Here is a 14,788-nt window from a genome sequence, read left to right as displayed (position 1 = left end):
AAAGCAGGAAGTGAACAAATGTGAGTCTTGAACCAGTCATGATTTGCTATATATATCACTATATTGACACTTACTATGGTACCCATAATGTCATTGGATGGCCATATGCATTATTAAAAAAAACAACCTTAAACTGTATTATGGAAAGCAGGAAGTGAACAAATGTGACAGTTACTGATTGTAAAAGTACCAGATGGAGGGGTAGGATTTAATCAGCTTTGCTTCTTCCTACTCCTTTTGGACATGTGGAACTGTGAACTGATTATGTGATGCACTCAATTGGAATCTGATGCATGTTCAAATGAAATAAAACCAATACCATTACCATTACCATTTTTTTGATGATACGTATCGTGATAGCGACTCTCTCTGGGTGCTGGCAACCCACCTGCATGTTTTGGGCTGCAGCGGTTTTCTGCCGCTTCTGTTCTTCAAGCTGCTGCTGGAGCTGTTGCTGTAAGGACTGGATCTGGTCTAACTGGGACTTCTGCTGGGCGAGCTGTTCCCTTTGGACCACAAGCTGTTTCTCTCGTTCTTGTTGCTGTTGCTGTAGAACCTAAAATACAGAACAGAAAGAATTGCAGCTGACAACACAACAAAGAAATCAATTAGCCAAGTCGGAATGAGACTGTGATGAGGGCGGGGAAAGGTGGTGAGAGGAAAAGCAGTCGATGTTGCTGAGAATTGGACATATTTGCTTGAATAAGTGATTAAATTAAAAAAAATCACAATGGAGTTATTCTTGGATGGGTTGAAAAAGGCTCCAAACGTCTATGTATTGCCAAAAAACATAAATGCAAGTACAAAACAAAAAAGTACAGCATCACTTGCCAGTCATGTAATGCTCAGAAGGAAATATTTGAATGGATATTTTTTGTTGCATATATGACAGCCTGTTGCAAATAAAGGCGCTGGGGGCTTTTGCTGCTACTGTAGATTATGGGATGCAAAAACATTCTCTTGAGTGCATATTTTATTAGCATCAAGCAAAGCGTTCACACCTGTTGAACAGAGTAAACTTGAAAGATTTTCAACTGCTTCTTCTAGCAAAAAAAAAAAGAAGACAGGTAATATGTTAGCTCTTCATGTTAACTCTACAGACATTTTCATAATGATTTCATAATCAGTCATGATGTGCTATACATATCACTATATTGACAGTTACTATGGTACCCATTATGTCATTGGATGGTCATATCACCTCGTACTTCGGTACGTGACAAAAAATTAAAAAAAATATATTAGGAAAGCAGGAAGTGAACAAATGTAACAGTTACTGATTGTAAAAGTACCAGATGGAGGGGTAGGATTTAATAAGCTTTGCTTCTTCCTACTCCTTTTGGACATGTGGAACTGTGAACTGATTATGTGATGCATTCAATTGGAATCTGATGCATGTTCAAATGAAATTAAACCATTACCATTACCATAATAGTAGACCAAATAAATCCTTATATATTCAGGGCTAGGTTGCACGGCGGTCGAGTGGTTAGCGCGCAGACCTCACAGCTAGGAGACCTGAGTTCAATCTCAATTCAATGCCAATTCCACCCTCGGCCATCTCTGTGTGGAGTTTGCATGTTCTCCCCGTGCATGCGTGGGTTTTCTCCGGGTACTCCGGTTTCATCCCACATTCCAAAAACAAGCTAGGTTAATTGGCGACTCCAAATTGTCCATAGGTATGAATGTGAGTGTGAATGGTTGTTTGTCTATATGTGCCCTGTGATTGGCTGGCGACCAGTCAGCTGGGATAGGCTCCAGCACCCCCCGTGACCGTTGTGAGGATAAGCGGTAGAAAATGAATGAATATTTAGGGATCGTGCTTTGTGGGATCAAGTGGGAAGGTTCTGGAGCTGAGTCTGATCTAATAATTATAATATAAAAAAATAACAATTACTGTTACAGTAAACCTCGGATATATCAGACTCGGATATATCGGAAATTCGCTCACAACGGACAGATAAAAAAGAACCGATTTTTCTGTAATGCATTTCCAATAAAAATTCATTGCATATATCGGATTTTTTATAACGGATTTCACCTATTTCGGCCAAAATCTCCAGTCCCGTTCCAATGCATTTCCATTAAATTTCCCTCGCATATATCGGATGGACGCATCGTTATGCTAATCTTGTTGATGTCACTGGCTATTGTCTTTCTCCTGGCTCCAGATTTCGGACAAATATAAAAGTGAGTGACGTCAATAATACTAGCACAGCAGTGAATGAGATCTTAACCTCACTATTGGAAATAACGTAGGCCTGACGGGCGTAACAGGGCCTAGCTTAATTAACAATTTGTTATGCTCAGAGTCCAATAAAGTTAAATTCTCATTACCTTACGTCTCTTTTCATTGCCCAGTCCAGGTACATTGGAAACATAGTCAAGGAAGTGCCTTTTTATAACGGATAAAATCCGATTTACACATATACCGGATATAAATCCGATATATACGTAAAACGGACATTTTCCGGTATACGCATATAACGGATTTTGCTTATATCGGACAAAACCAGTGGGAACAATTGAATCCGATATATCCGAGGTTTACTGTATTATGTTGATCTGAAATCAGAGAATGTGAACATCAAGCTAGCAGGAGGGATTCAAGGGGGAGGACTGAACTGCGTCAAAACTCTCAATTCATAATACTGAATTTTCACTAATGTGATCTACTGTGCTGTGTAAAGGACATATCTTCCACAAAAAAACAGAACAGCCACCAAGTATAAACAGTATCAACCACAAAACATGAATGCAACCATCCTTATACCTGTTCCTTGATGTTCTGCAGCTCGTGCAATTCTCTCTGCACCAGGATCTGCTCCTTTTCCCTGTGCAATTTCAGCTCCATCCTTTCCCGTTCCAATTCCTCTTGCAAGCGCAATTGGCGGAGTTTCTCTAACTCGACACGCTCCCGCTCCATCTGGAGGAGCTGCTCTTGCTGTCGATGCAGCCTTTCTGCTTCACTTTCACCCTCTTTGTGTATAGCACCTGGCGGGGGGAATGGAGGTAGACCCCCTTGGACTGGTAAACCACTTGAGGAAGCAGGAGGGCCGGATGACGTGTAGCACTGAGCGATTGTTGCTTGTTGCTGTTGTTGGCTGTTCAGGTGGGCTTGGGACATGTTTAGTGGTTGCTGCTGTGTTTCGGTTGGGATCACATGAGCTCCTGGCACGGAGCAAACCTCAGCTGAGGAAGAGGTCACATTAGCACCCTTACCAAGGTAAACGGGTTCATCTTGGACTGTCGAGGGGGTGGTTGTCATTGGAACAGAGACTTGGGCACTTGCTGGTGTTGAAGTTGTTATTGCAGCAGCGATGGTGGCAGTGGTTGTCATTTGGAGAAGACCCGGTCCGGGGTAACGTATTGGAGCTTGTCCAGATAAGGACATTCTGGGAGTCATGGGTAATCTGGTGAGACTGGAGAGTGGTACAGCTGTCATGTTGGGAGATGGATAAGGCCTGTAAACACCTCTGAGTAGTGGACGAAGAACAGAAGAAGGCTGGGTTGTAATCGGTAACGTCGAAGCAATGGGTGTCTGGATGGTAGAGTAGATCATTCCATCAGAGGACCTAATGGCCGCAGGGTACAACGCTCTGAGACTGGCTTGTCTGGCATTGATTAGGTTGGTAAGCGCTTGGTTGTGAGATAACGGCTTTCCATCTAATCCAAACATCAGGTTTTGTCTTAATCCAAGGCCAGCTGACAGTCTTGAGGTCGCTGAGCTGGTTCCTCTTCCTAAGCTACCAAACTGCATCAAGTCTGGATTGCTTCCATACCGATCCATGGAATTCAGTGCAGCACACATTCGGCTGATCTCTCTGGCAGTCGTGGCACTATACTGAGCCAGATTAGCTTCCTGGAAATTGGCAATATCACGAGCAGAGTAGCCATAATCAGAATTGATGTTAGACAGGGAATTATATCTCCTTATTGGTAATGTCGGGGCAGAAATGTCCCCTCCATGTCGCAGATCTGTGTAGGACCCATACTGCATTCCAATGTATCCTCCATAACCATGTTTTACTGCATTTAAATCCACAGTAAGATCTCCTTGAAGGTGTGGTTCCAGTTTAGAATGATAAGACTGGAGTGCCGCCTCAGCCAGGTTGGTATCAGACATTGACGGTTGAAGCCTACCAGGATAAGGCAATGTGTAAGACTTCCGGCCGTCCATTGGATACTCATGGTACCTTACTGGTTGTCTTTCTTGGTCAGAATCGTAGGACAGAGGAGGTGCAGAAGGAGGCCGTACGCCCTCCTTCTCGTTACCACCAACACAGCTTCCACCAAATGGAAGTCGGTAAACATCACAGCAAGCTGGTTGGTTGTCCGGTTTAATTTGGCCTCCTGTGAGATCTACAGCATCTTGTCCTTCTTCGACTTTAATTAGCTGGGTCACCGCCCTGGCTTGCTCTGGCCCTGTATCCATTTGTACTACCATACTATGTGGTAGTTTCCCTCCTGTAACCACGCCAGGAGGACTGGGCTTGCCTTTTAGCTCAATGGGCCCAGTGCCATACAAGTCAGGGTTGACGACTGGCGATACAGCACTGACAACAGCTGAGGCATTGCTAGTCTGGCTAACCAGCATGTCTTTTTTCAGCATGGGCGGGGCCTGGCCGGGAAGGTTATATCTGGCTAAAACGGATACCTGTTGCTGCTGATGTTGCATCTGGTGATGGTGCTGCAGCTGCTGCTCCAGAAGCTCTTGTTGCATCTGCAACTTCTCTTGTTGTTTTTGGAGTTCTTTCTGTTGAATACTGAGATCCTCAAGTTTAGCATCGATTTTTGGTATTGAGGGGTCAGTTGGCGGTGACAGCGGGGGTTTGTTCTGGGAAAAACACACAGCAGAACCCATGCCCTGACCTAAGTCCACTCTATTGTGATAGGGATCGCCATAGACCATCGGCTGTTTGGGTTGGCTCATGAACATCGAAGCTGCCACTGTTACGCTTACAGTAGTTGGCGTGATGCTTTCTTGGGCGTTCAGGTTCATAATCAGCGGCTGTACAATTGTTGAATGTCGGCCCCCCTCTGGTCCACCGTGGTATTTCCTGCATTCAGTGGCTAGAGACGTGAGATCCATTCCTTGATCGGTCATAATGATTGGAGCTGGTTTGGTAACGGTCCTGAGGTCGACAACACTTCCACCTTGGATCATATGACCCTGCTCTACCCGGGATGTCCCAGGAACTGTAGATATACGGCACAGGGAGATATTATCCATAGAAACAGATCCTCTAGTATAAGTGCTGACTGTGGTCGCCATACTTGTTCCAACATTGACCTTTTCTATTCTTTGGGTTCTGTAGAAGCTGCGTGTCGGCGAGTGTTGGTAAGGTGGCGTATCTGGAGGACTACCACATGGTGAATAGGAGTCAAATGTCGATTGACGGCAAAAGTGTGTCGGTGAAGACAGAGGTGATGTCGCCGTATTGACGGTTATCGGCCGAGCTGGGCTTGCCGGCGGCGAGTATGACGCGTCTTGGGAAGATTGCTGCCGGTAGAGTCGCGGGGAAACCGATCTGTGTGATGTTTGGGTTCCCTGAGCCATAACCGGAGATGTCGGCGCAGAACCACCCGGGTCCATTCGTAGTGCTGAATTGAAAGTTTGTGTGGAGAACTCGGCCGTAGCCCTCCTGGAGGGGGAACGGGTGGGACTTTGTGGAGGTGGAGATGGAGAAAGAGGTGGGCTGGTGCTCCTGTAGTAGGTTGTATACTTCGGAGAGCGTGGCTCTGAAGCAGATGTTGAACTTTCTCGAACGTGGGCACCACTCCGAGTGTCCCCTACTCTTCTGGTAATGACCTCTCTTTGACTGTAGGCTTGGGTAATCTCTGCAATCTTGCTGCATACACTTGAGACTGTCGCTGAAGATGTTGCCGGACTTCCTGTGTGTCGGCCATACATAGCGGACTGAGTGGATGTCATCGTGGGGCTGGTACTTGTTTGAGAAATAGTTATAGCATCTCTAGCGTAGACTCCATACGCCGCAATCGTAGTTGCAGCTGCCGTTGGCGTGATTCCATTTTTCCCAGCTTGGCTTTTAAATCTATCTTTGTGGGCGTCCTTCGCGGCGTAGTGTTGCGTTACTCTGACATCCGGAATGCGACCTCCGGTTTCGGCAAAGGAAACCGGTGCGGAGATCTGTGTAGGGCTAGTTCCTGGAGTTAGAAGAGCATTGCTTTGCTCAAGTAGCTTCGCAAAGGCTGAACCTGTGTCCAGGAACTGTTTATCTTGGTAGGAGTTCTCAATCTCGATCTCCACTTGCTCGTCGGTGGCTTGTTGCATTTTTGTGATGTTCTGAGAAGTTTGTCGAATCTCCTTGTAAATATCAGTTTCTATCTCGGCGGCTTCATTATCATATCCGGTTTGATCTTGTTCATAATCGTATTCGTCATCATAGCCTTGTCCGTTAATGTCTTCCTCGTAGTACTGGCCATGTCGGACTTGTTGCTGCTGCTGTTGCTGCAGTTTCTGTTGTTTTTGAAGTAACTCTGCTTTCCTCATCATCTCCTCGTAAACCTCCTCTGCACTTTTTAATGGTTTGGAAGTGGACGATGGAGCTATTGTTGTCATTGTCGTGGAAGATTTTTCCATTGGAGAGTAAAGGGACATAAAGTTCGGAAGGTTGTACTCGCTGCCTGACTTGTAAAGTTTGGACTCGTATCCCTCAGCTTCCGAATCCAGACTCTGAGGAGAGTATTCAGATGCAGAGGAGCGATGGAGTTCTTCCATTTCCGCCGCTTGCCTCAGCTCCTCTGTTGGAGAAGCATCTTCAATAGGTGAGAGGTTACTGGGCGGCGTCTTGGACCTCTCCCTACGTCTTTGAGCCCTCAGTTCCTCTTTATCTCGCTTGGTTTTGCGAGCTGTGCTCCTAATTCTCTGTTGTTCCACCTCCCTCATCTTCTCCTGCTCTCTTAGAAGTTCTTCTTCTTCTCTCAGTTCATCTTCTTCTGATGAGTCTTCAATTGTAGGAAGGAGAGGTCCATGGGAACGATGTCTAGCTTTTCTCTGTTGCTTGGCTTCTTCTAACCTTTGTCTCCTGCTGGGACTACTATCGCTGTCTTCCTCCATTGATGAGATAGAAGTAGGGGACTGTCCCGAGCCATACGAGGACGAAGTTGGCGGCAAAGTGGAGGAGTAGTCACCCCGGGAACGCTCTTCAGGAGAGCCTGTTAAACTTTCCATTTCTAGTTCAGGTTCTCGATCGAGGCTCAAGTCGTTTTCTGTGCTGAGTTCAATGTCTCGGCTGTAGCTGTTTGTGTTGTTGAGTTCAATGGTTTTAAAGCGCCTCAGACCGCCTTGTGAAGCCATCAGGTCTTCCTCACCTTCTTCCACCGAGCTCTTGTAGACATCTGTGGAGCTTTTTGTTTCCTCCTCAAAACTGCTGGAGTGATGCTGGAGGCGCCGCTTCTCTTTTGAAGTGTCGGATATGGTGTGTTTATGGTGGCTTTTCTTTCGCTCATAGCCATATCCTTCATCCTCCTCATCTTCATCTTCTTCCATCTCCTCCTCATCGTCGTTTTCCTCATCGGCACTCATCTCCATGATCTGTCTCCTCATGAACTCTTCATCAGTCATCTCTGTGGGCTCGGCGTCCTTTTCTTTCTTTTTCTTGTCCTCTTTCCCTTCCTTCCATTTGCCTTCCCAGTCTCCGCCATCTTCTTCCTCTTCCAATATATCCTCAAGTTCCTCATCCGAGTCGTATGCATCAGGTGGGATTGACAGAGAGCGGGGCCGCTGCTTCCCTCTGTCATCCAAGTCCCTATCCCTGTGCTTCCGACCCCTTCTGTCTGCTTTCTCTTCAGAGAGGCTTTTTTCCAGCAAAGGCCTCATGGAGCTTTCCAGCTTTGTGATTTCGGAAGGGCTTGGCGGGGAACCTCGACCGCTGATGCCCCTTTCGCTCAGTTTCATCTCCTCCTCTTGAATCAGACCGGTGATTTCACTGTGGGAGCTGGAGATGCCGTCAGAGGAGTAACCCGTGTCGCTGAGACTTTGGGGGCTGCGTGACAGGTCATGTGTGCTGTTGTTTTTGGTGTCCTACAGAAAGAGACGGAAAAGAGAAACATCAGAATCAGAAAAGGGTTTATTGCCAGGTATGATCAAACACATACTAGGAATTTGTTGTGGTGAAGTAGGTGCAGACACATCTATTAAAAAAGAATGAAAAATACAAAATATACAGAATAAACAGTATAAATATATGTACACTGTCTGTTTTTTGTTTGTTATTCCGGAAGTGCAGACTGATTTTTCTGTTTTTCCTAAGAGTCCAACATTTTCAGGTCTTGACATATTGTATGGACTGCACTCAGTAGTTGGCACCCAAATTCATAGAACATATGAAGTAGTGTTATAGCTTTGATGCAACGCCACAAACATTACTTACATTACTTACATCATAATGCCTGGACTTCTTAATTTCCTTGATTGGTGTTATCTGCTCGCCTTTCTTCAAAGCAGGTTTCGTCTCTTTGCCAATTTGGGTTTCAGGAGCTGCCTTGGTCTTTTCATCCGTGGTTTTCGTCTTCTTCTGGGTCTCCGTCATTGGTCCAGTTGATATAACTGGCGTTGTTGTCTTTGTATCTGTTGCCGGTTTGGCAGCACTGACCCCAAACGTTTCGCTACCGCCACTCCCTGGTTTCTGAATCTGGGGCTGGGCTAGTTTGGACCCCTGCTGATTGCTGGATTTGTGGAGAGGGCTTTGCTGACTGGCTGCAGGCTGGTGGCGGGGAGAACCAGAAGGTTGATGTTTGGGAGACGGGTGGGGAACGGGGAGAGGGGGTTCATCAAGACCACCTCCAGACATTAGCCGCTGTGTTTGGCAGTTGAGACATAGCCATTCTTTTTTCTGAAAGACAACACAAAGAACGACAGTTGGTAACAAAGTACAAAATATATGACTTATAAATCCTGCCTTGCGGAAATTCACTTATCACTGTCGGATCTGGGACCAATTAATCACAATAAATGGGTAACTACCGCATAACTAATCATCGGTCATGCGGCTGGAATACGGGACCCTCTTTGTTGTTTGGTCCGCAATACATAGATACATATTAATTATACGGGCCACACAGCTAGGAGACCAGAGTTCAATTCCACCCTCGGCCATCTCTGTGTGGAGTTTGCATGTTCTCCCCGTGCATGCGTGGGTTTTCTCCGGGTACTCCGGTTTCCTCCCACATTCCAAAAACATGCTAGGTTAATTGGCGACTCCAAGTTGTCCATAGGTATGAATGTGAGTGTGAATGGTTGTTTGTCTATAGACAGCCGGGATAGGCTCCAGCAACCCCTGCAACCCTCATGAGGATAAGCAGTAGAAATTGAATGAATGAATATTAGTTATATGTTCATTCATTCATTCATTTTCTACCGCTTTTTCCTCACGGTCCCATATAGAAAAACAACGCCACACAGAGATGGCCGAGGGTGAAATTGAACCCTGGTCTCCTAGTTGTGAGGTCTGCGTGCTAACCACTCGACCGCCGTGCAGCCTATTAATTACATGTTACATAGGATATTCTGTTTAGCGTGATTTCATCTTCTTGATCGTTTACATTTCCCACACATTTAAGCTTGCAGCTTCTGTCCACTCCTCCTCCTCCTCCTCCTCCCTCTCGCTTCACTCCCCTGTCACACTCTCCACTCTCCTTTTCTTTTCCTCTAACAGTGTGAAGGCTATTTTTACCCGGAATGCCATTGTTCTGCTCAAGTGCACTCCTGCCCATAGTCCTGGGTGTTCCTTCAGGCTATACTCTCCTGAATTATATAAACATAATCATACTTGCACACACATGTTCATACGCACATGTTCATACTTCTCATCAATGCAAAACGGAGGCGGCTAACGAGGAGCAGAGAGATGACAGCACAGGGAGAGAAGAAGGAGGCAGCCACTGCATGGGTGCAATGAGAGTGGGAATGAGTGAAGTGAGTGTACATGAGGCACGCACGTACACAATAACTGAGCGGAGTCTCCAGGGAAGTGCGAGGCTCCCTGCTGAGACTGAAGAAATTGGTGAAAGAAACTAGAGAGGAGGCTGCGGCTAAAGTGGGCGTCAGGCAACTGCTGATTATGATGGTGCCAAAGGTGCTTCTCGACAGTTTGAAGTCATAATCAGGGTGTCAAGGTGTGTGTGTGTGTGGTTTACTTTGAAATGCCGGCTGTAGCTGCAGAGTATGTCAGCACTGATTTCCTGTTTAGTTTAACATTTGACACGTGTCTTAATAACATTTTAATTACATAATAATTTGCATAGTTATTATAGCACATCACAAAATAAAAGTAGTAAACTCCTGGTATGTTCTATGACAGGGGTTCCCAAACTTTACCAACTCAGGGCCCAATTGAAAATCGAATAAATGTCTGCGGCCCACCTTTGTCCTATCAACAGTATATAGACGCACTTATTATTATTAATAATAATAATGATTATTATTATTATCATTATTGTCATCATTATTATTATTATTATTATTATTATAATTCTTATAATATAATAATAATAATAATAATAATGAAGCAATTATATTATTATTGTTATTATTATTTAATAATATAACTATAATATAATAATAATTATTATTCTTATTATATAATTATTATATTGTTGTTAATAATCATACAAATATATTCTAAAAATATGATAATTATTAATATAATAATAATAATAATAATAATAATAACAATAATAATAATAATAATAATAATAATAATAATAATAATAATAATAAGATGAATTAATAATTAATAAATAATCTGTGGTGTACCAAGACTGGCATAATGACCAGTTATTATTATTATTATTATCATTATATTAATCATAATAATTATTAACATTATTAAAAATATAATCAATATTATTATTATATAATTATTATATTATGTTAGTAATTATAAAAATAAAATTATATTCTAAAAAATGATAATCATTAATATAATAATAATAATAATAATAATAATAATAATAATAATAATAATAATAATAATAATAATAATAATAATAATAATAATAATAATAATAATAATAATAGTAATAATAATAAGAATAATAATTAATAATCAGTGGTGTACCAAGACTGGCATGATGACCAGAGAGCAATAACACTCAATAGGTTATTACTTGGGCCTATAAATATATTTTTAATCGTGCAATAAATATTTTACAATAAAAATAATTTTAGTACCAGTACCAGCCCACCAAAGGATCGCAGCCCACACTTTGGGAATCACTGTTCTATGACTAAGGAACACAAAATGCTACTTTAATATTAGACTTTAGCAGATCAACCCTGTCTAGAATTTGAATCCGTGAGGACATCATAAGTGTCAGGTGATGCAGTGTTTGCGCTGTGGTTTCACGTGAAGAAATCAACCCAATATGGGATGTGTGTGTTTAGTCGTGTTTTGTGTGGATGCAGGCTGCAGGGATCACAGGGTTTTGACTCCTGCAATAAAAAAAAGATGGCTGTTAGCCAACAGCGGAGCAAACCTGCCATAAAGTGAGCTTTATGGCTCTGTGCCGGCCCCAAATGAACCCCGATTATTTCTACAGGTTTCTGTTAGTGTTGATCAATCTTTTCTCTGATATTTGTAAGGTTTTCTTTTTCAGCACTGAACAGCTCCTCTGTACAATCATCCTGAATGGTCTGACTGTTCTCCTGACTTCACTTTTTTTTGGATAACTGACAGAACTCACCAAATTAGCTCTATGGGGGCAACGACAACAACAAAAAAAAGTTCACCAAACTGAAGTTCTCGCCGTACTGTGTGTGTACCCTGCTGGGTATTAAAGTATTAGTCTTGGTGTACGGCTGAGCGAGAGAAAGTCTGCAGCCTTTGAAGTGCTCAAGTGTGGACTTTGAAGAGCAGGCTTCCTGCACATTGCAGCATCTTTGACTGAGGAAATGATCAGAGAAGATATGAGGCTGAATAGTTATACGTCACATGTGTGACAGTAATGAATCCTGCTTCTCTTCTCTTGACGGAGTTGAATCTCATACATCGTGATTGCTGGTTGTAGTACTTTGACGATCACTGCTTTATACATTAATATTCCACCAATAAAAAGTAGTCAAGCAATCGTATGAACACGGTTGTTTTGATTTTAGCCTTTTGCTAAAACCTTTACTGTTAGTCTCTAATTTTAAATGAATTTTAAAAATGTCACTACTCTGAAAGTACTGTTCTATTGTGCTGAAATATTTATTAGTCAGATGTCCTCATTTGACTCCGAACACACACACACATGCACTGTCATCTGCCCTTCATGTCTGTGACTCATGTCAGCCATGCTTTGCTTGAACTTATACTTCTCTCCAAGCATGTGTGGTTAACCCTGACATACTGTGGATTAATTCAGCCCACCAAATACTGCATGGAACGCAAACTATGCAAACTATGCAGCCACACATCTGAGATTTATGTGAGGTGGAAGGTGCTTGTCACTGCCGGCCTTCCATAGAAAGGAAAAGCATATTCTAAAAAAATAGCCCCGATGTGACACATATGCACAAAATGATAAAATCAAAAAATTATATAAACTTGGCAGGCATGCTCCACTAAAAGTGTTAACTTTTGCGCCCCGTAGTTTGCTCTTCTTCATTGTATTTTCATACAATTCATTACCACAACTAAAAGTAGGATATTTAGCAAATAGAGTTAATTTTGTTGAAAATCCAACAAACATCTCTAGAAAACAGGCCTTCATTATAAATCACCGACCTAAATCTTGAACGGAATGAGCGAATAAAGTGTGGATTTGTAGAAAAAATACGATTATATGTTTGAGTATGGACGCCAATTACCCGAGTTTTACGTTTTTTTGCGTCACTACCTGCGACAACGTATGCTGTGACGTCACATATGCGACTTGTGTTTACATCAGAAACATGGATGCCGCTAGCTTTCGAGCGTTTTTTATTTGCTTGTATTTGCGAGCCCAAATAATGCAGTTGCGATAAAACATCTTATAACAATTTATCAAAATAACAATGTCATGTTCTAAAACAAAACAAGTAAAAAGTAATTAAAAGTAAGTCAGTCCACACGAACGAGCCGTGTTCGATGTTTGCGGAAGTGACAGGCTCACAGAGGATGATTCTGATTGGACTGAATTTTAGCAACTACTGCCGCCTACAGGTAGGACATGGTTATAACTCGGATCACTAATTTATTAATACAGTTACGTGTGCATGTTCAGAGTTGTGTGGAAAATATGCGGTGTTAAAAATATCCTGCTACGTGTGGACAAGGCCTTAATCTAATGGTGGTGGCATTCTGTTACAGTCCACACACACACACACACGCACACACACAGCACCAATAAGATCCATCCAATGGTTGCATGCTCACACTGTGTGGTGGAATCATCCATCTGCTCTGAATGCATCTCTTGTTGTTCTGTTCCTTCAGTCTTTGTCATTCTCGCTGGGAAAAGCAGTATAGTATCGTCTGATTTCACTCATGTATCAGCAGCATAAAACATCCCTACTACTAATGCACATACACGTGTATTTTACATAGCAGCAACATTCAGTAGTACTTGACTTATTCTCATTCCTTCTGGGAAATTTAGCAATAAAACTACAATCAACCCTCCTGGTGATTTACTACAGCCAAACACACACACACTTTATTGATCAGCACCCACAGGAGCTCTATCATTATAGGATGAAATTTAATCTAGTCGGAGTCCAAGACGGCGGAAATAAATAAGAAATGGGTTCTATACTAGTGGTGTGTGTGTGTGTGTGCAATTCGTTTTCCGGTAGCCATAAAACTTGGTCAGTGACATTGTTTTCGCATTCCTCCCCTAACACTGAAAAAAATCATATCTGCACGTTTCCCCTACAAATATATAGTACTTGTATTTTCAGATTTTTGCAAAACAAAACTTCAATACATCAATAACCGAGCAGTCTTTTTTTATTTTAGTTTATATGTACAGTTGTTAATCAAAAATAACTATAAAAGCAAACTTCACTCGTTAAATGTACTGCAAAAAAGGTCAGTAAGGATAATTCATAATGCCGCCTACAGAGAACATATTAACTCCTTATTTTTAAAATCACAAATACTTATTCTTGCTGATATAGTTCATCTTCAAACAGCTAAAATAATGCATAAGGCTAAAAATAACCAATTACCTAAAAATGTCATCCAATACTTCTCTACAAGAGAGGAGAAATATGATCTCAGGGAAGAACTACATTTGAAACACTTATATGCTAGGACTACGTTAAAAAGCCATAGCATTTCAGTATGTGGAATCAAACTATGGAATGGATTGAGTAAGGAAGTCAAACAATGCACAACGATGAGCCAATTCAAGAAACAATACAAGCAGTTGATGTTTGCTAAATACAAGGATGAAGAGTCTTGAACCAGTCATGATGTGCTATATATATCACTATATTGACACTTACTATGGTACCCATTATGTCATTGGATGGTCATATCACCTTGTACATCGGTATGGGACAAAAATAAAATAAAAAACAAACTTCAACTATATTAGGAAAGCAGGAAGTGAACAAATGTAAGAGTTACTGATTGTAAAAGTACCAGATGGAGGGGTAGGATTTAATAAGCTTTGCTTCTTCCTACTCCTTTTGGACATGTGGAACTGTGAACTGATTATGTGATGCATTCAATTGGAATCTGATGCATGTTCAAATGAAATAAAACCATTACCATTGCCTTAATTAAATAAAGTTCTCCCTGTGCCTGTGTGGGTTTTCTCCGGGTTTACCTGTCTCCTCCCCCATTCCAAAAAT

The 14,788-nt window shown here is 42.2% G+C and overlaps 1 protein-coding gene across 4 annotated transcripts in view; it reads right to left on the bottom strand.

Moving 5' to 3' along the window:
• The window catches only part of bsna (bassoon presynaptic cytomatrix protein a), a 73,838-nt gene that overhangs the window by 19,944 nt on the left and 39,106 nt on the right, over positions 1-14,788 (bottom strand). For all 4 annotated transcript variants that reach the window (XM_058084001.1, XM_058084002.1, XM_058084003.1 and 1 more), the window contains exons 4-6: positions 8,406-8,858; positions 2,774-8,047; positions 389-556 (exon numbers count right to left, since the gene is read on the bottom strand). In XM_058084001.1, coding sequence (XP_057939984.1) covers positions 389-556; positions 2,774-8,047; positions 8,406-8,858 — 5,895 coding nt within the window. The remainder of the gene's footprint in view (positions 1-388; positions 557-2,773; positions 8,048-8,405; positions 8,859-14,788) is intronic.

Source organism: Doryrhamphus excisus, chromosome 10 (genome assembly GCF_030265055.1).
Source record: "Doryrhamphus excisus isolate RoL2022-K1 chromosome 10, RoL_Dexc_1.0, whole genome shotgun sequence".
In the NCBI taxonomy this organism is placed as follows: Eukaryota; Metazoa; Chordata; class Actinopteri; order Syngnathiformes; family Syngnathidae; genus Doryrhamphus; species Doryrhamphus excisus.
Note: the sequence above shows the minus strand (reverse complement) of the source record. Positions and strands in the feature narration are given on the sequence as shown.